Below are 24,104 nucleotides of genomic sequence, written 5' to 3' on the forward strand. Positions count from 1 at the left end.
GCAAGGGATAAACCATGTTATGTAATCAGGGCTCAAAAGGTTTGTGATTCACTTCTTCAGGCATTGTGGTGAAGCAATGTGTATGGCTATTGCGAGAAAGGACTGCCGACAATATAATTTGCAGCAATAATCAGGCCCACTGGAATTAAGGGGCAGAAGAAGATCAAATTATGTGGCAGGGTTGATTTTAAAATACAGCAACAAAAGGCAAATTCTGTGGCGTATTGCACCACTTTTTGTAATAGCATTATTTCATGGTTTTGTCATTTTTTTTTAACATATGTTAACGGTGTCTGGGCAAAGATTTCTCCTCATTAGTACCAGTTTAATACCCAAACACAGCAATAAATAACAGAAAGGTAACCAGTCAACCTTTACAAAGGGCCGTCAACTTGGTGCAATACGCGTCACTGCGTTTTTAGTAACTTTTGATCTGTTTGATCTAGAAAGAAATATTTTTGTTAAAAGCTGCAGATTATGAAGCAGATGATGATTTATTTGAAAAATGTGATATATCCATATTTATGCGGAAATCTAATAATTTATGTGGGAGAAACTCCAGTCCGCACAGGAAAAGAGGTTCAGTGACCACCATCTCCTTAGGTCATTTTAATATCAGTCTCTGTCTAGATTCAGGTCAGTCAGCTTTTAAAACGGGCCAAGCTGCACCATAACGTGGAGTTACTCTCACAATGGTACACATACGGGTCACGCTCACATCTGTATTGGAGTTGGCCAAACAAGAAATGAGTTAGAAGGCAGACGTTAAAGGAACCCTCAACATTTTAGAGCTCTAGGATTTCACAACTGAGCCTGCAGAAGTGCTCAGAGCGCAGGGTAATGCAGGATGATACATGAAGTGGTCAGGGTTCTTGGTCGTCTTAGTGTCAGAAGTAGTTGACCATCATCCTTAAATTTTGCTAAGGTCCCCTAGTGTTAAAAACAAAGCTAATGGTCCTTATACAATTGCTATGCAACAGGTTGAATAGACTTCTATCTGTCTGAGCTTCGTCCCCATTCTTCAGACGTCCTTCTTCAAGCACGCAAAGTGGGGCAGGGGTAACTTCGGAGTTAGCATATCACTGATGTATGCAAATATTTCTATGGCAATTAATGATGTAGTAAAATGCAGGCGGTGAGATAGGTATGGAAAATAAAAATATTCAAACGCCATAAATGCCTAGAGCCTGGGGAAATATTTGAGCAACAGCTATTTTGAATCTGGGTTAGGGACTGCCCACAGAGCTCTCTCATCATCAGACTAATGTAAAGAGATCAGAGCAATGTGTGTACAAACACTAATGCAGCGCTGTTTAAACCTCATATGCCTTGTTGCAACCTGTATCGGGCTAAAGAATGTTTTAAGAAATTTGATTGGGTGATTGACTCTGCCTCTCTTTGAAAGTAGCTGCTGAAGGACGCATGATTGGTCAGAGGAACGGCTGAAAGAGCACTTACTGGGGGGTTAAAGAAGGTTCTACCCAGTGCTTGAAATGGAAATGGAAAAATAGAAGCGCAGGTACTAGAGTGCCTGCTTGTTACTGAGAAGTACCGGTACTCTCCAATTAAAAGTATTACATTTCTCTCAAAAGGTGTCGGTACTCTCCGTCTCAAAATAAAAAAGTGCCTGTTCTGCGTACCGGACTGTGCCGGCCCATTTAAAGCACTGGTCTACCAATCTGAAGGCTTGAAAGGAAAGATAAGACGGCCAGAAAGAGGAGTCCTTTAGAGAGTTCTTCTGGCAAGATCGTAAATGGATCTTTGTTCTGTCAGTCCACAGGGCAGGCACACAGTGCTCAATGGGGATGGGGTGTCCTTTTTACATCTACAAAGGGGCAGTCGCTGTGTGTGAGCAGCTTCATTATTCCTAACGCCATTTTAACTTCTAGGCAGCAGAATACATTTACATGGCTGACCCTCTAAGAACACCCTTCAGCTATTTTTTTATATTCATGCGGGAACGGGCAAAGTTTTTTGTTTCTCTTTATGCTTGTTTGTGGGTTTACTCATTATTATTATCTTGTTTTCTGACACTGTTTTCTAACATTGAATCAGGTACGTAAAAGGAAAGGATGTGGAGAACTGGTTAACGATTGATTCAAAAACTGGAGAAATCAAAGTTGTCAAAGAATTGGGGCGAGACTCAAGCAATGTTATCAATGGAACTTACTATGCAGAAATTTTGGCCATCAGTGACGGTAAGAATAAAATCATTGTCCTACAGAAAGCCTATCCTACGTAGGCAAATATTCAGGATTACCAGGAGCCATGTAACTGATTTTCATTTATATGCATTAGATGTACATCTGTCTCATGTAGATATTCGGAACATTTGGCAAGCATCCTGCTTTCCTGTTCCTACACAGAATACCCTTGTCCAAAGAATTTAATTCTTTGCCTCGTCTGTTTTTGCTGAACAAAACTTCCCACGTGATTTTGTCACAGATTGACCTGGACTCAATTCAAAATGATGTCCAGTAAAAAATAATTTTCTGGTGTTCAAAAATCAGTCTATGGCCTTGCACAGCCCCCTCGCATTGAGGCATCTCAACCTACAGTCTTCGACCCGTTCCGCCACTTGGAAACTTAGCACTACCTTACCACTACCAACCGCATTTGCAGCCTCCAGATTTTGGCCTTCTTCTCTCCTAGCATCCCTGCACTGAAAATGCTCTTTTCTAGAAACTTTGGGTAGTCAGTGCCTTACCCACTATTAAAATCACTCTCAAGCACTACTTCTTTCATGAGGAGGACTTTCAAAGCAGTGTCACCTGTCCTGATCTACAGCATAGACAAGTCTTCTGGTATGAGATGCAATACGAACTGTGCATGTAAGTCCCTTCACTGAATGTTCTGCCCTATCACATTTTAAAGCCTTGTAAGTTATGTCTCTGGACAATTGTTTAAAGTGCTATAACTGTGTAAGACCTTATCTAGAATCCTTGGGAAATGTGTAATGTTGTAACTGTCTGTCTAAATATGTATTGGTGCTCAACGTGTTAATGACGTAACAGTTTTGCTTGCCCCAATATCTAGGTTTATGTATCGCTGAAACTGTTTCAGTTTGCGTCTGTTTCGTTTTCCACTGTGGGTGAACCGCTGGATTTGAATGATTTCATTGGAGCCTCTTCTTCACAATTCATATTGTGCCATTTCTGTTGCAGATGTTCCGCAACGGACGTCCACCGGTACCATTGCCATCACTGTTCCAGATTTCAATCAGAACTGCCCGACCATCAGCCCTGAAAAGCGTGTTACCTGTACCACAAATCCGTCTATTGTTATCACTGCCGAAGACAAGGACCCAGACCCCTATGGTGCTCCTTTTACATTCAGCATTATCGCTCCCCCTACTGGAACAAGTGCCTGGACCGTACAACCACTTAATGGTAAGAATGGAAGCATAAGCTGGTGCAGGGCCAGTCATGCAGAAGTATATTTTGGATTTCAAAAGTGGTGATACTCGTCCTTTATGACATACTGCTCAGTGTACTAACCAAACACATTCTACGAAAGGATTTTTTCAAACTAATATAAATTCTTGGCCATTGCCATTGCCACTGTAAAATGTGTTACTTTAAATTGTCATATTAGCTTTCACATTGTTTTCTTTATTGAAGTATACTTTTCTTTTACAAGTTTAAGATGGAGCACAGCTCTCCATGATCTCCAAGTACAACATTTGTATTTTTTTCTCAGTAAAATGTCGGCAACTGCGACAGTTGTTGTGTCTCTTTTTTCACTTATTTCATGTTAAGGAGAATTTGGAGAACGCAACTAACACCAGGTCTCTAGGTGCTAGTAGAGGCAAGCGATAGGAACAGTTTATATACAGATTACTGTATATAAAGAAATGATTTCAGATTTGACCTGAAATACAAGTAGGATGGAGAAGTTTTAGTATAGAGGGGAAGGCTGTTCCAAAGTCTGCCAGCCGAGTCATGCCGACAAAGCCTTCTTGAAACAGGGAGGATCCAGAAGCAAAGCATTAGAAGAAGGGATGATTAGTGGCAGATGCTGTAAGGAACACAAAGAACTAAGAAAAAGAGGTGCAATTTCCTTCAAGAAATTAAAGTCATTGCATAATACCTGCCATCTTAAATGTCTTCTTTTTTCTATGGGCAGCTAACGAAGCATATTAAGAATTGGCTTAGTGGAAGAATAGCAAGAAGCTTCTGTTAGGCCTTGAGCCTACCTGAATGTCATAAATGTGTAAAGGTGATGAGCTACCTAATTTAAGGATGAGATGTAATTTGATAAATTAATAAATTAAGATCAGAGATATTGTTCTGTACATATTAATGGACGCAGGGCCCGAATCACAGATCTAATTTAAGACAAAATCCTAAACTTACTACTTTTGGTATTCACAGAAGGCATTTAGTAGTAGTAAAGTTAGGATTTTGTCTTAAATTTGTCTTAAGTCTGTCTTAAGTCTGTCTTAAGTTTGTCTTAGACAAACTTAAGACAGACTTAAGAAAGACTTAAGACAAACTTAAGACAGACTTAAGACAGACTTAAGACAAAATCCTAACTTTACTACTACTAAATGTCTTCTGTGAACACCAAAAGTAGTAAGTTTAGGATTTTGTCATAAATTAGTTCTGTGAATCGGGCCCATGGGGTTTATATTTGTTATTGTTATTGTTAGGTAGTTTTGTATAGCTTGCAGCTGTCTCAGTGAAGGGGCGTCCCGGCGCTTGCAGCAGTGCCAACAGAAAGCAAGGGCTAGATCGTATGGGATAGGTATGTCTTGATGGCCTTCCGGAAGGACAGCAGGCAATCTTGCCACCAGATCTGAACAGGGAGGGATTTCCATAATTTAGCGGCAAGAAATCGAAATGACCGGCCCCCGCTCTAAGGCGCTTCACACGGGGGACCGCTGCAAGTGATTGCTCTGCCGAGTGTAGTTGGCGAGTTGGGACGTAGGGGACTAACAGATTAGACAGGATCTCCGGGGAAGACAACTTTAAAGTTTTAAAGGTCAGGCATAGAGCTTTAAATTGGATCCTTTGGGGCATAGGTAGCCAGTGAAGGCACCGAAGGGCACCTGACGCAGAGCTAGTCCTGGGGAGCCTCAACAGGATTCGGGCAGCCGTGTTCTGTACTTGCAACAGGCGAGTGACTTCAGCCTTGTTGACCCCTAACATAAGTGAGTTGGCATAATCTAATCTGGATAGGATGGTCGCGTGGACTACCAGCTGTCAGGTAGAATGGTCAAAGAAGCCCAACATGCGCCTCAACCCCCGCAGAAGTCCGAAGCAAGTACCGGCAATCTTCTTGGTATGTTCCTGGAACCCAAGGGTGGAATCAAACCAGATCACTAGATTTTTTACTGCCGACTTGGGGGTAGGGGCAGTCCCCAGAGAAGCCAGCCACCAATGCTTACTCCACAGCCCTCCACAGTACTTCTGACTTGTTGGCATTAAGTTGCAGGCATTTAGTTGTCATCCAGTGCGCAACTGCAGCAAGGCCATACCGAAATTGTACGGCACCCTGAGCATGTTCTTCTGAAAGGGCCACAACTAGTTACGCATCATCGGCATAAAAGACCATGGTCAGGCGATGATCCCCCGCCACCGCCGCCAGGGGTTGGACATAGATGTTGAACAGCACATGGCTTAGGGCCGAGCCCTGGGTAACTCCCTGCTTGATGACATGAACTTGTGAGAGGAAGGGGGGGCCGAAACCTGGAATGATCGGTCAGATAGAAAATAACGAAACCACTCCAAGGCAAGGCCCACCACCCCTGCCTCCTACAGCCGGCGCAGGAGGATCGGATGGGAGATCGTGTCAAACGCGGCACTCAGATCGAGTAAAATAAGGGCAGCGGTTTGACCCTCATCCAGGATGGTCCGCAGATGTTCACTCATGGCTAACAGCGTGGTCTTGGTACCATGGCCCGGGCGAAAACCATTCTGGGAGCGATCCAAAGCGCCCATGTTGTTCAAATAGCCTGAAAGGATGGTGTTAGTGTGGGCCTCCAATATTTTAGCGACCCAGGGCAAAAGGGAAATGGATCGGATATTTTCCGGTTTAGTAGGATCAAGTGATGATTTTTTCAGTAAGGTGACCACTCTAGCTTGTTTCCATGCCGAGGGCACCATCGCCATAGTGAAAGAGGCATTAATAATCTGTTGCAAAGGTGTCATTATAGCAGGTAGTGTATCCCTAAATTGGGCTGGCCTCATAGGATCTAAAGGGGAACCTGATTTAACCTTTTTGCTCAGGGTAGATGGATGGGATGGCTACCAGGGTATTGAAGGGCCGAGGCTCAGTCGTGAACATGGAGTCCAGAGGGCAGATAGGAAAGGATTTATAAATGGCTTCAGCTTTCTGCACGAAAAAAGTGGCCAAATCCTCGCATTGCTGCTTAGATGTAATCCCCGGCGTTGAGGGATCCTTCCTAGTTTTAAAATCATTGAGTATTTTGAATATGCTTTTTACCGGATTCTTACTTGACTTAATCTCATTAGTGAGATAAGCTGATCGAGCCCGATTTATGGCCTTATGGTAGCGTTTAATTGCATCCTGATACATCTTTTTAGCCCCAAGGTCGTAGACCTTTCTCCAGGCCCGCTCTAATTTCTTACAACTGCTGCGCAGAGCTGCCAGTGAGTCATCATACCAGGGATTGGAATTAGAGCAGCGACCTATGGACCATTTGGCAGGGATCACGGTGTCCAAGACCGGTAATATCCAATCACAGAATGATTTATACGCTTGCTCAGGGTCTGTGTCAAGGAGAGGAGAAGAAGACGCCAGGATAGAGAGCAGATCCTCTATTTTAAGTTTGTGCCAACAGCGCCTAAGAGTGGCCTTGGGATTAGTTCTAAATGTAGGCTCAGAGAGCAGAAAAAGGATGGTAATTAAGAAGTGGTCGGTCCAAAACACTGGGCTGGGTGTCTTGACCAGAAGAGAAGAGATGTTGGAAAAAACCGGGTTGAGTAAATGCCCTGCAGAGTGGGTGGGACCCACTACCAACTGGCTGAGTTGACAAGCTGCCAAATCCGCAAGTAAACTGCCGACTTTGGGGTCAGCAGGACAGTCAAAGAGAAAATTAAAGTCACCGATGAGGTTAAAATTCTTAGCTGTCAATGCCAGGGAACTCGAGACCTCAATGATGGCTGACTTAAATTCCAAAATAGTTCCATGGGAGCGATAGACTAATAAACCTAAGAAAGAGGAGTGGGTATTGAAGGAGATGACAAAACAAGCGCATTCGCACCCAGCTTCATCCTCCCTGACCAATGATCAGTGGTAGCAAGTTTTAAAAATAACAGCTGTGCCCCCGCCTCTCGTCTCCCTATTAAGGTGTCAGAATACTGAAGCCAGGCGGGAAGAGCGAGGCCCGGCTCAGCCACCATGGCATCAGTCAGCCAGGTTTCAGTCATAAAAAATGCATCAGGAGATTCGTCCTCAAGGATATCATAGATCTCCATATGATGTTTGACCAAAGACCAAAAGTTAAGATGAAAGATTTTCATAGTGGGTCTGGAGGAAGTAGGAGGAAAAGCAGTGCAGGATGTAAAGCCACAGTCGGGACAACAGAAAGGTCCGTCTATCATGTCCCCCTGATACTGTCCACAAGGCCTGACCTGTTGGCCAAGGGACATCAGCTGCTCTCTAGAGTATGTAAGCTCCCCTACTTTCATACCATCACCATGTCTGGAGTCTGGCGATGTCCAGGCGCAGATGAGCGCAGACGGGCTTGCCTTTGGCGCGTCATAGGCACACCACCGGCGCGCCTGCTGCGCCCGTCCGCTGCGCTCCTGCGCCATGGGCACTCCTAAATAGGGTGTCCTGGAACAGGGAGAGTCAAAAGACTAGACCGCCTCCCTTAGTAAGATGGTGGCCGTGGGGTGGCAACTGGAAGTGAGGAATAGACCTCGCCGGCCGTGCCTGAGCAGTACTCCCTCCACAACAAGCAGCCCGCTAATGGCTGTGGTGGACCGGGGAGGTGCACAGGCACTGCAACACACTGTGACCCCTAAATGAGTGCAGAAAATACAGCACACCTAAGAGCAAGTAGGTGCAGTGTCAAAAGGTTCTTTTTGAAAAATGCACAACAGAGCTACAACAATAATTTTTAAAAGCAAAGCTAAAAGAAATGAGCAGCGCGCGAAGCATACGGACAGCCGTTCGCTTCTACCAGCAACTGCAGACTATTTCTGAGTAAAGTCTATCACTTGTTCAACTGAGTGCAACTTAAAGTTCTTTAAGATTTCTGTGGTATTAGAGGAGGTCAACTCGCCAGCGGACTACAAGTTTAAAGTGGTGCTGATGAAACCTACGGGTTCCTCAAAAAACAATGAAGGAGAATTGCTGCAAATCTTATTGATCTTGTTTACAAAAAAAGAGGATAATTTATCATAGAATGTTTGACAGGGCAGAGCGTAAGAAGTGTACATTAATGTTTGCCTTAGTCTGTTTCACCTTTGTCCGGCTTTTATCGCCATTGGAGACGGACTGGGAAGTACAAGGTGAGGTAGTCAATCAGCCATTGTCCCGGGCCCCCGGTCTTGGCAGATGAGGACAAGGCAGGCTTGCCTCGGGCGTACCTTCCATGTGCCATCCGTGGGATGTATGACGTTACGACGCGGTCTTTAGACCGCACTACCATTACAACGCTGGTTTTACAACGCAAGTAATTACCGTGACTTGCGGTGTAGGGTGCTGGACTTAGGAATAGAATAATTTACTATTCCAACTACAACCTACGTACAGTAGAGAAGGTGTTGGAATAGTAAATCTACTATTCCTTAGCCTAGAGCGCCCTCCAGCACAAGTCGTGGTAACGACTTGCGTTGTAAAAGCAGCGTTGTAATGGTAGTGGGTTGTAAAGACCGCGTCGTAATGGATGTTCCCCCCATCCGTGTGCCTGTTATATGCACCTATTGTACAGACACATTTTTGTGGTGAAAGAGGAAAAAAGAACAGCGAGCCCAGCTGCGCAACGATATCCAATATCTCTGTTTTTCCGTTTTGTCCCAATCTCCTGTGCCATAGCCTACTGCACAAGTCCACACTAGTGTTGTACAATTAGATGTGGGTTTGGCGAAGTGCGAAAAATGTCCTCGCTGCTGCTGGATCCAGATTTCCAGGATAGTGCATCATCTCTTGAAGCCAGAAATAGAGCATCCTTTCTCGAATTTCATGGAGTCATAATTTCAAGTTGAACTGTATGTTTTTCACATCCTTATGGGTGACAGTGCTAAATCTGTAGACCAGACTGCCAAATGTTCTTTGAATTCGATGGGAAGAGTAGTGAAGCTATGAGGATCCCACATGGCCCTGTGTAGGTCCTGCATAGCTCCATTTGAGCACACAGGAATGAAATGACCGAAAAGAGAAGAAACCTCCAGCAACCTATCCTCCATCTTTGCATGCTTGCACAAGATGTTGCAAGGGGACTGTGTCCAATTCGATCGACCATGACTGTTACATGATGCATGCCTGGATCACCCCTTCTAATTATGATCGATCTTACAGAAAGCGTGCACAACTACCTAAAGTGTTGCTGTGTCAGTGCTGCCAAAAAGGCATACATTTAAGATGAGTCAAAGGATTTTTGCTGAGTCAAGCCCAATTTTCTCCTGTTATCCTCTCCCAAATGGGGTCAAAGATTGCTGGTCATCAGGAAATCTGGCACCCTGGATGGCTATTATGCCTTTCCAACACGCCAGATACTGTCTCATTAACATTTTGCTGTGTCTGTGTCTGTTTTTTTTATTTTTTTTTACTCAGATGGCATATTTTTTGATGCCTCACCTGTCAGCATTTTTGAAGGGATGGCAGAGAAAACACAGTGGCAACTACATATACTGCGCACATTCTCGGTGAACAAAAGAATGCAAATAAAAAAGCTGAGCATATAAAAAAAACATCATGCTCTCAAACTGCACCTTAATTTAATAATGAAGCCATGCTGTACAGAATACACCAGCAATATGTGGCCAGTGCTTTGCTAATAGCCATACCTAGAGTTACCAAATCTGAACTGAAAACTGATACTCATTCCTGGTCCCCTTACATCAGGGTTCTCCAATGTCGGTCCTGACGGCTGGATCCGTGTCAGATTTTTAGCATATCCACATTTAGATAAATGTAGGTATGAAAATCTGGCATGGATCCGGCCCTCCAGGACCGACTTTGGAGAACCCTTCCTTATATGAAAGTACTGCATCTATTGTTTCATGAGATTGGAAGCCCATCTCTACAAACCCAGTCACTAGTTCCCTATCACATGTCCACTCCATGCTTAATGTTCTTTAGAAGCTATTGAAGACACCATGATGTATGTGGTAAACATGGTTGACAGAATATGTCATGGAGAATAGCTACTCATGGGACGTTTGCTGATTGTTTGTATAACTGAATGGCAAGGACTTTGGTGAGACAAACAGATTGTTGGGTCAAGCATGCTTAACAGTTTACTTGTCTTTTCTTCTTTCTCAAAAGCAACATCTGCCAGCCTGCAAACTTCAGATACCCGAAATACTGCTGAAACCTCTGTGACTGTCCAAGTGAAAGACAACCACAATTACAGCTGTGCCACACCGTTCAACATCCCTGTGCAGCTCTGTCAGTGTACCGAAGCGGGAGTCTGCGATGCTTCGAGAATCACGGGCAGAGACGTCACGGTTGGACCATCTGCCATTGGTCTGATGATACTGGGCCTTTTAATGCTTTTGCGTAAGTATTTTTGGTTTGCCAGCATCAATGGATTATGTTTACTGAGAAAGCGTATGACAGGAACACATCCGCTCACTCACATGTTCAGTTATTTTGTGAAACACAAACTATGTAAGAAACCTTTAGAGACCTCAATCTATCGACTGAGAGGACACCTCAACCTTTATCCCTTCTCTGCAGCTGACTTCTTCTACAGTGGACCTTCATATATATAGCTCTATTACCTTACAGCTAACACCTGAGTAACCTTGAGGGATCAATGCACAGCAAGAGTCATTTTACACCACCATTTTGAAGACACATTAAGCTATTGATGGCCTTCCTGGATTTCCCTCCCGCGCCATGCAATGAGACCCTTGTCCTTATGCATTTCAGAGAACTGGATATTGAATTATTCTGCCGAACTGTATTTGTTTGGTAAGCATAGATACATCAGGTGAAAAGCGACTTAAGACAGATGGACTAATGGGCAGACAGACGGACAGATGGATATACAGATAGTCAAACAAATAGAACAATATATTGAGAGACAGACAGACAGACAGACAGATAGATAGATAGATAGATAGATAGATAGATAGATAGATAGATAGATAGATAGATAGATAGATAGATAGATAGATAGATAGATAGATAGATAGATAGATAGATAACCAGTTATCAAACACCCTCCCTGAATTTAGTTTATAAAAGAGATTTGCTGTTTCTTTTACATTTCCTACATAATAAAATTGTGTGTTTTGAACACAGAAGCATGAAATCAATAATTGTCTCCCTGTGCAGTGGTGCCACTTTTGTTGCTGCTTTGTGGTTGCGGAGCTGGAGCAGGAGGAGGTGGAGCCGGATTTGTACCTGTTGCAAATGTCGCAGAAGGCGAGTTGCATCCCTGGACGATTGAAGGAGCACAGCCGGAAGACAGGGTCAGTTCATATCCGCCAATCAATTTATTTGTGTAGTCCCCTGAGCTCTTGCCTTCTTCTGTTGCCATTTTTCCTTTTTTCTGGTTTCCATCGATGATTGCCATCTTGACCTTTATCTTTTTAATATATATCTTTTCTTGCTTGCTAGTCTTTGCTTTCCCTGCAAGAACCGATCAAGCCTTTATCCAGTTGTACATTTTATGGGTTCCACAGATTCATCAGTTCCCTTCCAGGGGCCCATTTACAAGCAACTTGGTGTAGAGGGGTTAGAATTCCCAGGGACTGAATCACTGGCTCTGGCCTGTAATTCTTTCCATGCAACATGCTATGGCGAGTTTTTCGAGCTGGAATGCGGAATAACACCAGGAATTGGATTGACAAGCCCATTCCTGCAAGTTTTTTTTGGGAGTCCGACCATGTTTCTCTACACGTTTGTGCAAGCCTTCTTCTACATGTTTCTCAAGTTTGCTACAAGCAACAACATTCAGCCATTAGGCATGCCATGCTTCAGCCAAATAAAGTGATGCGTAAGTTGCTTTTTCTAATGAGACTGATGTGGTATCATTAATTCTTGAAATGTTGCTTTTTCTAGGATGTTTCCCGCCTAGTGACGTCATCAGGTCATCATGGACATGATTACATGGACTCTTCCGGTAAGGGACCACTATTTAGAAAGCCGATGCTTGCGGTAATTGCTTTTTCAAAATTGCCAGTGTTATATGGCTCTGCTGATGTTTCCACCCACTGCAGTCTGCATTGACGTTTATTTGTTAGCCTCTAGCGGGATGACCACTGAAACTACAGTATTGCAATAAAGCACAATCACACGAGAACTCAAAGCATTAGAAAAGATAGAAGAGAAATTTACATCAGTAGCAGAACCCAGATATTTATTTTTTCTTATTCTGATAATCGCGACCAATTCAGTAGGTGGTTATTGCGCTACAGCAGCAGATAAGCCATGCTCGCTTAAAAGTTTAGCATTTTGAAGATAGGAACAATACGTCTTTAATTGAGCCCATCTTGGTTTTCGAGAAAAGGAATAAGTGAATTGGTAAAAGCTTTTATGTCGCATGAAATGGGAAATATAATCACATGGATGTATTAATTGTATTAATTTTTTACATTTTAAGTAATTTTACCACCGTTTGACAGAGCTGCACGAAATCTGGCAGACAATTAGCACGTTCATCTTAGTTCTGGGCATTTACCAACTGAGGACAATTTCAAAAGGAGTGGGTGGAAGGTCCAGTAGAAGTGTTTTCCATGTTAAGGATTTTGGGCGCCGTGCAGCATATCCAAACCACCAACTGTGCACAACTTCTTCTGCCCATGCGGTTCTCATTTGATAGCACTGAGGGCTGGGCACACAGTGTGGCTTAACGCCAAGCCTTGCTCCCAGCCCTAGTGTGTACAGCCAAAGACTATATGTAGGTTCTGCCATTAAGAGTACCAGGCATCCAGAGGTAGTTATGCAAGGCAAATCACTGTGTGCATCGGTTCACTGCCCAGCCCCTTCTGGCAACGCCAAAGTAAATAGGCTGCGAGCATTGGGCTCAGTGAAGCTCTTAAGGTTAAATGGAAAAAAAGGTGGGAGCTAAAACTCTGTGGTAGCTGCCCGAACCAGAAACTGCTGATTTTACCAGAGAATAATCAGGCAATCATTCTAAATAGATCAAATACTTGCAGTTAGTAAAAGAAATTCTGATCTCCTGAAGGTGGCAGGAACAGCAAGTGAGTCATTTTTGCCCAGGAAACATTATCACAAAGTCAATATTTATGTACACGATAATGTTCTTAGAGAAATAATGACTCCCTATGACTTGCATTCGGTACCATGATGTATATTCTTTGTGTTCATCATGCAAGAGCTTGCTGAATTTACTGGATATCTACACCCCAAATGCACATCAACCTATTTCTCGCTCCTCTTCCTTTCTTCCATCTCCTGTTCCCTCGTTTCCATTATTATAGTCCCTTGATTCCTTTCTTCTTTTGTCTGCTTAACTCACCTGTTCCATCAGTCACTTACACTTGTTTCCATATTGCCTCTACTATATCCTCTAGTTCACCTCCTGCTGTCTCACTCCATCTCGCCTGTTCCATCTTCTCCTCTCTTTCTGCCTCCTGAATGTTTTTTTGGGTGGTCTTCCCTCCAAAGTTTTGCATTCCTCCTCCATTTTTCTGGCCTTATTTTTGCTGGGTTTGGCACTCTGTGCCCTTTACCACTGCTAACCAGTACCAAGGTTCTTAATCGTTCTCCCCTGAGTATGGCAATAGTGTCTCAACCCCAGTTGGCAAATTGTATTTACTTATACATCCCCAGTAAAGTGCACTACATATGCAATGGGCCTATAAATTAAATGCTACTATTAGGTCTTCAGTACTCAATGTGCCACCCACTTAAGTATCTCTTTAACCATGGCTCAGGTCTGTCATGCAGAGCCTTTCTGTGCAGTTTACATTGCCATTTTCACCTGGCAAGACAAACCTATTGACAGGCCTAAAACTTCCCATTTTATGCATATAAGTCAGCTCTAAAGTAGACCTTGGGAAGCCCAGCAGGCAGGGTGCAATTTATTTAAAAGGCAGGACATGTACGTTTAAGTTTTATATGCCCTGATAGTGAAAAACATCTAAATTAGTTCTACACTACTGCAAGGCCAATCTCTCCCATCGGATAACATTGGGATTGCCTTATTACATCTTGTAAGTGTAATCCCTACATCTTGTAAGTGTAATTCCTAGTTGTGAAGAGACTGATTTTTCCATCTTACTGTCTCTGGACTCACAATTTAAAATCTAACTCATAGGGAAGTCGAATTTTTAAATGCAGTCCTGAAAATGCCACTTTTAGAAATGTTCAATGTATTCAAAAATGAAAGAGCTGATGCCCATAATTGATAAGCCCTTGTGATTTTTCTTAACTTTTCTTTATCTAAAAAATCACATGGGCAATGAATTATGGGCATCGGCTCTTCATTTTGAACAAATTAACATTTACTAAAAGTGACATTTTTTTATAAAATGAGAAATAAGGTAACTAGATATTTTGTTAGTATAAACAACAGAAGTGGTCTCATCTATTTTGCGCAAAGACCCAAGTCTTCCACTAGTAACAAACTTTTAGAAATTTGCCATTTTCTTACATTAGCCATTTTGTGTCTGCTGCCTGCTGCCTGTCTCTGAATACACGTCTGGGGAGGGTGACAGCCGGACTTTGCACATTCCCTCTAGACAGCCACACACAGAGGGAGTTTAAGTGTGATTTGACGGGCCATCCACATCCTGACGGGCCATTCTGGGAAGGATGGGAGGGTGGAACTGGGCACAGTCTCATATTTTTTTTTATTTTTTTTTTTAAACCTTTATTTCAATAAAAGAAAAAAATTTGCAGGCCTACAACCACAGGGGCCGGCCATCGCTAAAACAAAACAGAAACTCAAAATTGCATTGTTACACAGCTCTTCAGCCGACAGCCCAGGGGCCCGGCAGCGATTCAACATATTATTCTTAAGAGTCCTGTGGTTGTAAGCAGGATAACTTCAAGGTTTCACATTTTAATATGTATAAATAACAATGAAATTAAACTGAAAAAACTAACGAGGCAAAGAGACTATACAGTGAGTGTCCGTTCCAGGGGGGGGGAAGCCGTATCAGAAAATGATATATGCGATGTAGGTAGATGAGATCTTGGGAGGGGGGGGGGACTGGGAGCGAGTGATCACAGCATCAGCAAGAATATATACTAAACAAGGAATGCTCGGCTACGGGGACAGAGGTATTTCCCGGACCTCTACAAGAGGAGGAGTACAGACCTCCCCGCGATATCGGTTCCATTGATTCCATATTCTCCCCCACTTCTTAGGTCTACCCCGTGCAACATATACGGTTTTCTCCCGAAACATGCACCAGTCCATGTTTTCTTTCCAAGCTGAAATCGTAGGCGCTCTTGGGGACCCCCATAGTTGAGCTATGTCTCTTTTTGCTACCATGTTCCCAAGGGTAGCCCATTGCAGCTGTGCCACATTATAATCGTTTGGTTCCCACACATTCAGTAAACAGTGTCGGGCCTCCTGCAACAACGAAACTCCCGTAACCTCCTCCATGACAGCATGCACACGATTCCAAAAAACCACCACATCAGGGCACTCCCATATGATATGGAGGAAGGTAGCAATCAAGCCACACCCACGTTTGCACAACCCATCCACAGAATAACCCATACGAAGCAGCCGGGGACCTGTTATATTATTCCCTTATTCCCTGCAAAAGTCATTGAGAAGACCGTCAACAAGCAGCTGGTTGCCTTCCTCGAGACGAACGGATCCCTCGACCTCTCGCAGTTTGGCTTCCGGGCCAACCACAGCACCGAGACCGCCCTGGTCGCAGCCGCCGATGACATCCGAGCGAGCCCTGCTCGACAACGGAGAAACAGCAGCTCTCATCCTCCTAGACCTCTCCGCGGCCTTCGACACTGTCTGCCACCGTACACTAGTGCAGCGCCTCAGCAACGTCGGAATCCAGGAGAAGGCACTGGAGTGGATCATCTCCTTCCTCGCAGGAAGGACACAGAGAGTCCACCTCCCCCCGTTCAGATCAGATCAAGTCATCTGCGGCGTTCCTCAAGGCTCCTCGCTTAGTCCAACCCTCTTCAACGTCTACATGAGCCCCCTTGCAGACATCGCACGCCAGCACAACCTCAACATCATCTCCTACGCCGACGACACCCAGCTGATCCTCTCCCTCACCAACGACCCCGCCACCGCCAGAGCCAACCTTCACGAAGGGATGAAAGAGGTAGCCGAATGGATGAAGAACAGCCGGTTGAAACTGAACTCGGACAAGACGGAAGTCCTCATCCTGGGATCTTCACCCTCCACCTGGGATGACTCCTGGTGGCCCCCCGCCCTAGGCAGCGCACCCAAACCAACAGACCACGCACGCAACCTGGGCTTCATCCTGGACTCCTCCCTCTCCATGACCAGACAAGTCAACGCCGTCTCCTCGTCGTGCTTCAACATCCTGCACATGCTACGTAAGATCTTCCGGTGGATCCGCACCGAGACCAGGAAGACGGTCACCCAGGCCCTCGTCACCAGCCGTCTGGACTACGGCAACTCCCTCTACGCCGGAACCACCGCCAAACTCCAGAAGGGACTCCAGCGGATCTAGAACGCCTCAGCACGACTCATCCTGGACATCCCCCGTCGCAGCCACATCTCCGGACACCTGAGAGACCTGCACTGGCTCCCGGTCAACAAGAGAATCACCTACCGTCTCCTCACCCACGCACACAAAGCCCTACACAACCAAGGCCCAGGATACCTCAACAGCCTCCTCAACTTCTACGCTCCCAAACGCCAGCTTCGCCGCCAAAACTTGGAAATCCCTCCCGACCCACCTCCGCCTGACCCAGGACCACCTCGCCTTCAGGAAGCAACTCAAGACCTGGCGGTTCGAGCAGTAGCCGACCCCCCCCCTAGCGCCTTGAGACCCTCTGGGTGAGTAGTGCGCTATATAAATGCTTTGATTGATTGATTGATTGATGTAGGATTTTTAATTGCACCAGCTAGAGATGGGCCGGAATCGCGACCTCTTTCGGAGAAGATATCGCAGCTTGCCAACTCCAGTCCATCGCCGGTCCAAGCACCCCGAAGCTGCAAAAGCAAATCCGATCGATCGTTAATAAGTTTCTCGTATATTAGGGAAATAGTGCTATCCGGGACGTGCCCGTCAAGCACTCTGTCTTTGAGAGGAGAAGATTCAGGGATAACGGTCCCGGCCGGGAAAACCGAACCAAGCGTGTGGCGAATCTGCATATAACGGAAATATTCAGTATCACTAAGAGCATATTCCGATTTAAGCTTTTCAAAAGTATTGACCCTATTCTTGACCCAGAGGTCCCTGACCCTACTAATACCGATAAGGTCCCACTTCTTGAAGCCCTTCGTAGTCCAAAGACTACCCAATCTTTCTGCAGCGTAAAGCGGGGTCGCTCTAGTCAATCTGTCCGACCACCCCGTAGCTGCTTTTGCGCTACACCACATCCGCACCGCGACCCCGGTGGGTCCAGTCAATTTCCTACCGGTCGGTTTAGAATACAACGCCCTGTTATAGTGCCCTCCCGGCAGCTGCCGTTTGTCCATTTTGAATGCAGGATTTGAAACAGGGCCGTACATGGCATGATTAATTGCACTCAATTGGTATGCCCAGTAATAACGTTTAATGTCTGGCAGCACGATGCCCCCATCGTACCAGGGCAAAGTCAACTTCGCTAGAGCAATGCGGGAACGCCCGCCCCAAATCAACTTCCTCTGTAGGCTCTCTATCTCGTGAAAGTAACTGGCCGGTACCAGATCAAGCGTATTCTGGAGGGCATATAGAAATCAGGGTAGGGACATCATCTTGAAAAGAGCTGCCCTCCCGACCGGGGACAGCGGCAGGCTGCACCAAGCCGTCACGTCGGATTTAAGCCGAAGAAGCGGAGGAAGCAGGTTCCGTTCGTACCGAACCGCGGGGTCTAGTGATATAAAGATCCCCAGATATTTAAAACCGGTCTGTGAGATCGGTATCGGGCAGATTCGTGGCAAGAGGGGAATCACCCCAGTGAGTGAATAAATACAAGATTTAGCCCAATTGATGACTAGACCAGAGTTCTTCCCGAACGAACTAAGTACATCAAACAGTACCCCCAGTGACTTCCGAGGGGAAGTAAGATATAACAGAATATCGTCTGCTTATAGCGATATGCGGTCTTCGAAGTCAGGGGACCACCTAATGCCTTTAAGCGACGGTTCCCACCGAAGCCAAGCAGCAAGGGGTTCTAAAGCAAGCGCAAAGAGCAATGGAGATAAAGGGTACCCCTGTCGCGTATTCCTCCCAAGAACAAAGGATTCCGAGACCCTGCCGTTAACCACCCCCTGGGCCTGAGTTTCCTCGTAAAGGAGTTTAACCCAACCGATAAACCCAGGGCCAAAACCAAATTTCATGAGGGCCACCCACAAATATGGCCATTCTACAGTATCGAAGGCAATTGTGTCATCCAAGGAGACCAAAATGGCCGGCTCACCAACTACTCCGCTCTCGCCAGTACGCCATGGAGTCGACGCAGATTAAGCGCGGTGTTGCGGTGGGGAATAAATCCCGGATTGATCCGGGTGTATCAGGTCGCCGATCACCTTTATCAGCCGGTTAGCCAGGAGTTTTTCCAAGATCTTAGGTTCGGCATTCAAGAGTGATATTGGTCTGTAAGACGCACATAGGTCCCAGGGTTTCCCTTCTTTATGAATAACAACAATGGACGCCAGTCTCTGGTCTCGGGGAAGCGACCCGACATCTCGCGATTCTAGAAACATCTGACGGATGTACGACGCCATTTTGTCAGGAGACAACTTATACAATTCGATGGGGATGCCATTTGGGCCCGTAGCTTTTCCCGAGTGGATGGAGCGGATAGCGACCACTATTTTGTCGTTAGAAAATTCCGCCTCCATAAGCTCTTTGTCTGAATCGGACAAGCAAGGCAATGCGATATCTCTAAGCAACAAGTGCGAGTCCTCCTCCGGTCTGTCTGAGACTGGCGCATACACCTTTTGGAAATGATGTGCGAAACCCTCCACTATCTCAACAGGATCCACAACTCGCACTCCATCCGCACTCTCTATAACAGGCACAACACGATTCAATCTTTCCTTTTTATCCAACCAGGCAATCAGTTTCCCCGCTTTATCTCCAACATCATACAGTCGCCCCTGTTGCTCACGACTCATAGCCTTGGCCGCATCAGTCACCAAAGCTCTGTAGTCAAACTGTTTGAGGGACAAAGCATGTAGTTTATCCTGTGTGGCACCAGACTGCAGCTCTTCTTCCAAGTCGGTAATTTCAGTTTCCAGTCGTATAGCCTCCTCATTCTTACTTTTCTTCGCACAAGCAATCAACGACAGAGTTTGGCCACGGATTACCGTCTTAAAGGCCTCCCATAATGAAATGGAGGAAGACACCGACCCCACATTTTCAGCGAAATAATGATCAATAGACTTAACCACACCCGCCCTGGTTCTGGGATTACGAAGATGCCAGGGATTAATCTGAGCCACTCGACCCTCCGCTCCCAGCTGTATATCAATGGAGAGCCACAGTGAGGAGTGGTCCGAAATACCCCTGGCTAAGTGTCTAACTTCTCTCACCGAGACGGCCTGCGCCGCCGGTACAAGAACGTAATCAAGCCTAGCAAGGCTCCCATGTGCTCCTGAGTGAAAGGTGTATTGTGCCTGTCCGGGGTGCATCAGCCTCCAACAATCCACCAGACCCAGCGTCTCCAGGAAGTTACCCAGCCAAGATTGTGAACTCGCAAGATCCCTGGGGGGGCTGCGATCCTCTCTACCACAGACAACAGAATTAAAGTCTCCACCCACAACCAAGATACCTTCGGGGAACCCCAACGCCACCCTTCCCAAATCAGAAAACGTTGTAGTTTGTAACCCTGGCGGGACATACACCGGGTGTATGGAGATCGTCTTCCCCTCCCATCTGCCGATAATAGCAGCATATCGTCCCCTATCGTCTAGTATAGTGTCATCTATTTCCAGGGGGAGGGAGTTCCTGACAAGAACGCCAGCCCCCCTCGACCCAGTAGTGAGTCCCGAGTGTGCCACCAGACGATAGCCCTGCCTATTCATTGCATGGCATGTGTTCCCTATCAGATGTGTTTCCTGTAGCAACACTACATCAGGGGAAAGACGTTTCAAAAACTGCAATACTATCCCCCGTTTTATCCTGTCCCTCAAACCGTTAACATTCCAACTTAGTACCCTCAGTCCCCTACCCCCCATCCCAGAGATGAAGACAGACTCCCTCCCACAACGAAACGGACACCGAAGTCAAAATATGCAATAATACGTAACCTCGAAACAAACCACTACAAAACAAAGTTCCCCCTACCGCCCCCCAAAAAATTCTCTGAACACCCCCCCACCCTGCACCCCTGCGTTAGACCAAAAAGCCATCCCAACTTGCAGTGTGCCTGTTGCCCTAACATGAAAATAATCTACAAAAAGAGAAAAAAAACCCTGGATGAGGAAGAGTCCCGGTTCCCCTACCGCCCCAGGGTATTTACGAATATATATACAAACTCAAAAAGTCATCAAACCACTGCTGCGAAGTCCATAGTGCACGCATGCTGGTCGTCACTCACTCCTCCTGTTCCAATGGGCCACCGTCAGCGCCCTCCGAGTGCTACGGGCGGTATCGATGTGTTGGTAAAGTGTCATGCCAGTCGCTAACGACCTCGGGTCGATCAAAAAAGAGCGCCCGTTCATTGTGTTCGATGTGTAGTCGAGCAGGGAAGAGCATAGCGTATTTCAAGCCCATGTCTCTAAGTCTCCGTTTCACCCCCATGAATCCCATCCTCTGCTTTTTTACAGACTGTGTGAAGTCCGGGTAGAAACCAATAGTCACATTCTCAAATTTCATGGGGCTGTTGGCCCGCGACGCCTGAAGGATAGCGTCCCTGTCCCTGAAGTTGAATATTCTGGCTATTATGGGCCGTGGAGAGGCGCCCGGTTTATGTTTCCCACCGGGACTCTGTGGGCACGCTCAACCGAAAAAAAAGTTAATGAGGCCCTTAGGGGCCAGATGGTTCAATATCAGGTCCTCTACAAGGAGATCCATCGTTATTTCAGTGGACTTCTCCGGAACCCCGATGATACGCACGTTGTTGCGCCTAGCTCGACTTTCGAAGTCATCCAGCCGACGGGCAAACAAATCATGAAAGGACCACAGATTGCGAACTTCTGTTTGGAGATCGGACATGTCGGTCGTGAGACTGGCGGTCTTTCTATCCAAAGACTTGACCCGTTCATTGGTCTTCGCCAGATCAGTCCTGATCAAGTTAACCTCGATAGCCACTGTGTCAATCTTTAAAGCCAATGTTTCGTATTGCTGGCCCATGGATGTCTTCATGCTTCCAATGGCGCCCATGACGTCTCGTAGGGTCAAGTCCTCCGTCGCTGAGGAGCCATCACCGGTCTCTTCCAAAGCTTTACCAACACCACTGGGGGATCCTTTTGGACGAGTGTAGCGATCCATGATATTGGATTGGATGGCTCCCCCTCGGTGCGTAACTTTGGTGGTCCGTTTCTCGCTTTCCGGCTTGCTCGCCATATTGAGCGACGCGCCCCGGAGGGGCCTTTGGGACCTGGTTTGAATGGCTCCTCACAGATCAGACTTGTAAAGTTTAGAGACGAGGTGCAGCGGGCAAGCGCTCATCCAAAGTTAAGCCATGGGCCAACAGAGTCTAATGGCGGCAGGTTGCAACAGAAGAGGACCAAAAACGAAACCGAAAGTACTTCAGGGGCACCAGTCGACTGCCACTGGCCGTTGTTGTTCAATTGCCACCTGGGTATCTCAGGGACTCGAGTCCCGGGCTGCTCCTCGGTGTAGGCCGCAAACTTTCGAAGTGGAGTAAGTCCAGTTCCCGGCATCCAAATCGACTTCTGAAAAGAGCTTCTATGTCAGCAGGGGCATATCCATAAGAACCCGCCGTCTATATCAGGATCAGTGACAGGATAGATGCAGGAGGCGGCGAGGGTCTTGGGAGCCCTTTGCTCACGCGACCATCTTGGATGCGCGCTAAGCTCCTCCTCCCACAGTCTCATACTTACACCTGAATAGGCTGTGTACTGTCCCAACACAAAGGGCTGCATACCCCCTCTAGTGAGTCTGGAGCCAAGGCTGGAAGGGAGGACATCTGTGCACTTCAAAGACCTTTCTTTGTATTCTCCCCCACTTAAAAGGCACAAATGGGTTTAAGTACTGTAACTCTGTCACCACCAAGTCAGTATACATCTGGACTTGTGAAGACCAGGAAGGAGGTCTGCTGTGCTGCTGAAGGACTACCACTCTGCTGGACAGGTGATTTAATGGACTCCTGCCTTGCGGTGCTGCCCTGCTGCCTGCCTTTCCCCTGCCTGGGTGAGAAGGACTGAACCGGCATATAAGTCAGCTCTAAAGTAGACCCTGGGAAGCCCAGCAGGCAGGGTGCAATTTAATTAAAAGGCATTTTTATATGCCCTGATAGTGAAAAACGTCTACATTAGTTTTACACTACTGCAAGGCCAATCTCTTCCACTGCAAGGCCAATCTCTCCCATCGGATCAATCAATCAATCAATCACGAAATTTGTAAAGCGCGCTACTCACCCGTAAGGGTCTCAAGGCGCTGGGGGGGGGGGTTGCTACTGCTCGAACAGCCAGGTCTTGAGTTGTTTCCTGAAGGAGAGGTGATCCTGGGTCAGCCGTAGGTGAGTGAGGAGGGAGTTCCATGTCTTGGCTGCTCGGTAGGAGAAGGATCTTCCTCTGGCGGTGGATTTCCGAATTCTTGGGACGGAGGCGAGGGCGAGGCTGGCGGATCGGAGCTGGCGGGTAGGTGTGTAGAAAGTGAGGCGGCTGTTGAGGTACTTCGGGCCCATGTTGTGGAGAGCCTTGTGTGCGTGGGTGAGGAGCCTGAACGTGATCCTCTTGTTGACGGGGAGCCAGTGTAGGTCTTTCAGGTAGGCAGAGATGTGGCTGCGGCGGGGGATGTCCAGGACGAGTCGTGCTGAGGCGTTCTGGATGCGCTGGAGTCTTTTCTGGAGTTTGGCTGTGGTTCCAACGTAGAGAGTGTTCCCGTTGTCCAGACGGCTGGTGACGAGGGCCTGGGTGACCATCTTCTTGGTTTCAGTGGGGATCCATTGGAAGACCTTTCGGAGCATGCGCAGGGTATTGAAGTAGGATGATGAGACTGCGTTTACTTGCTTGGTCATCATGAGGGAGGAGTTCAGGATGACGCCCAGGTTGCGTGCATGGTCCGTTGGTTTGGGTGCGCTGCCCAGGGCGGGGGGCCACCAGGAGTCATCCCAGGCGGCGGGAGATGGTCCGAGGATGAGGACTTCCGTCTTGTCTGAGTTCAGTTTTAGATGGCTGATCTTCATCCATTCCGCGACGTCTTTCATTCCTTCCTGGAGGTTGGCTTTGTCGGTGGAGGGGTCGTTGGTGAGGGAGAGGTTCAGCTGGGTGTCGTCGACCTAGGAGATGATGTTGAGGTTGTGTTGGCGGGCGATGGCTGCGAGGGGGCTCATGTAGACGTTGAAGAGGGTGGGTCTGAGTGAGGATCCTTGCGGTACGCCGCAGATGACTTCAGTACGCCGCAGATGACTTCGGTGGCTGCGGTACGGAACGGGGGAAGTCGGACTCTCTGGGTTCTTCCGGCGAGGAACGAGATGATCCACTCCAGGGCCGCTCCTTGGATTCCGGTGTTGCTGAGGCGCTGTATTAGGGTGCGGGGGCAAACGGTGTCGAAGGCTGCTGAGAGGTCCAAGAGGATGAGGGGAGCAGTTTCCTCATTGTCGAGCAGGGACCTGATGTCGTCGGTGGCTGCAATGAGGGCGGCCTCGGTGCTGTGGTTTGCTCGGAAGCCGGACTGTGAGGGGTCGAGGGATCCGTTGGTCTC

At 46.8% G+C, this 24,104-nt stretch overlaps 1 protein-coding gene across 1 annotated transcript in view; it reads left to right on the forward strand.

Moving 5' to 3' along the window:
* The window catches only part of LOC147724094 (desmoglein-4-like), a 110,200-nt gene that overhangs the window by 74,999 nt on the left and 11,097 nt on the right, over positions 1-24,104 (forward strand). Inside the window, exons 10-14 of the mRNA XM_086965675.1 lie at positions 2,056-2,198; positions 3,165-3,389; positions 10,462-10,695; positions 11,479-11,615; positions 12,208-12,268. Coding sequence (XP_086821801.1) covers positions 2,056-2,198; positions 3,165-3,389; positions 10,462-10,695; positions 11,479-11,615; positions 12,208-12,268 — 800 coding nt within the window. The remainder of the gene's footprint in view (positions 1-2,055; positions 2,199-3,164; positions 3,390-10,461; positions 10,696-11,478; positions 11,616-12,207; positions 12,269-24,104) is intronic.

The sequence above is a fragment of the Lissotriton vulgaris genome, chromosome 4_1, assembly GCF_964263255.1.
Source record: "Lissotriton vulgaris chromosome 4_1, aLisVul1.2, whole genome shotgun sequence".
In the NCBI taxonomy this organism is placed as follows: Eukaryota; Metazoa; Chordata; class Amphibia; order Caudata; family Salamandridae; genus Lissotriton; species Lissotriton vulgaris.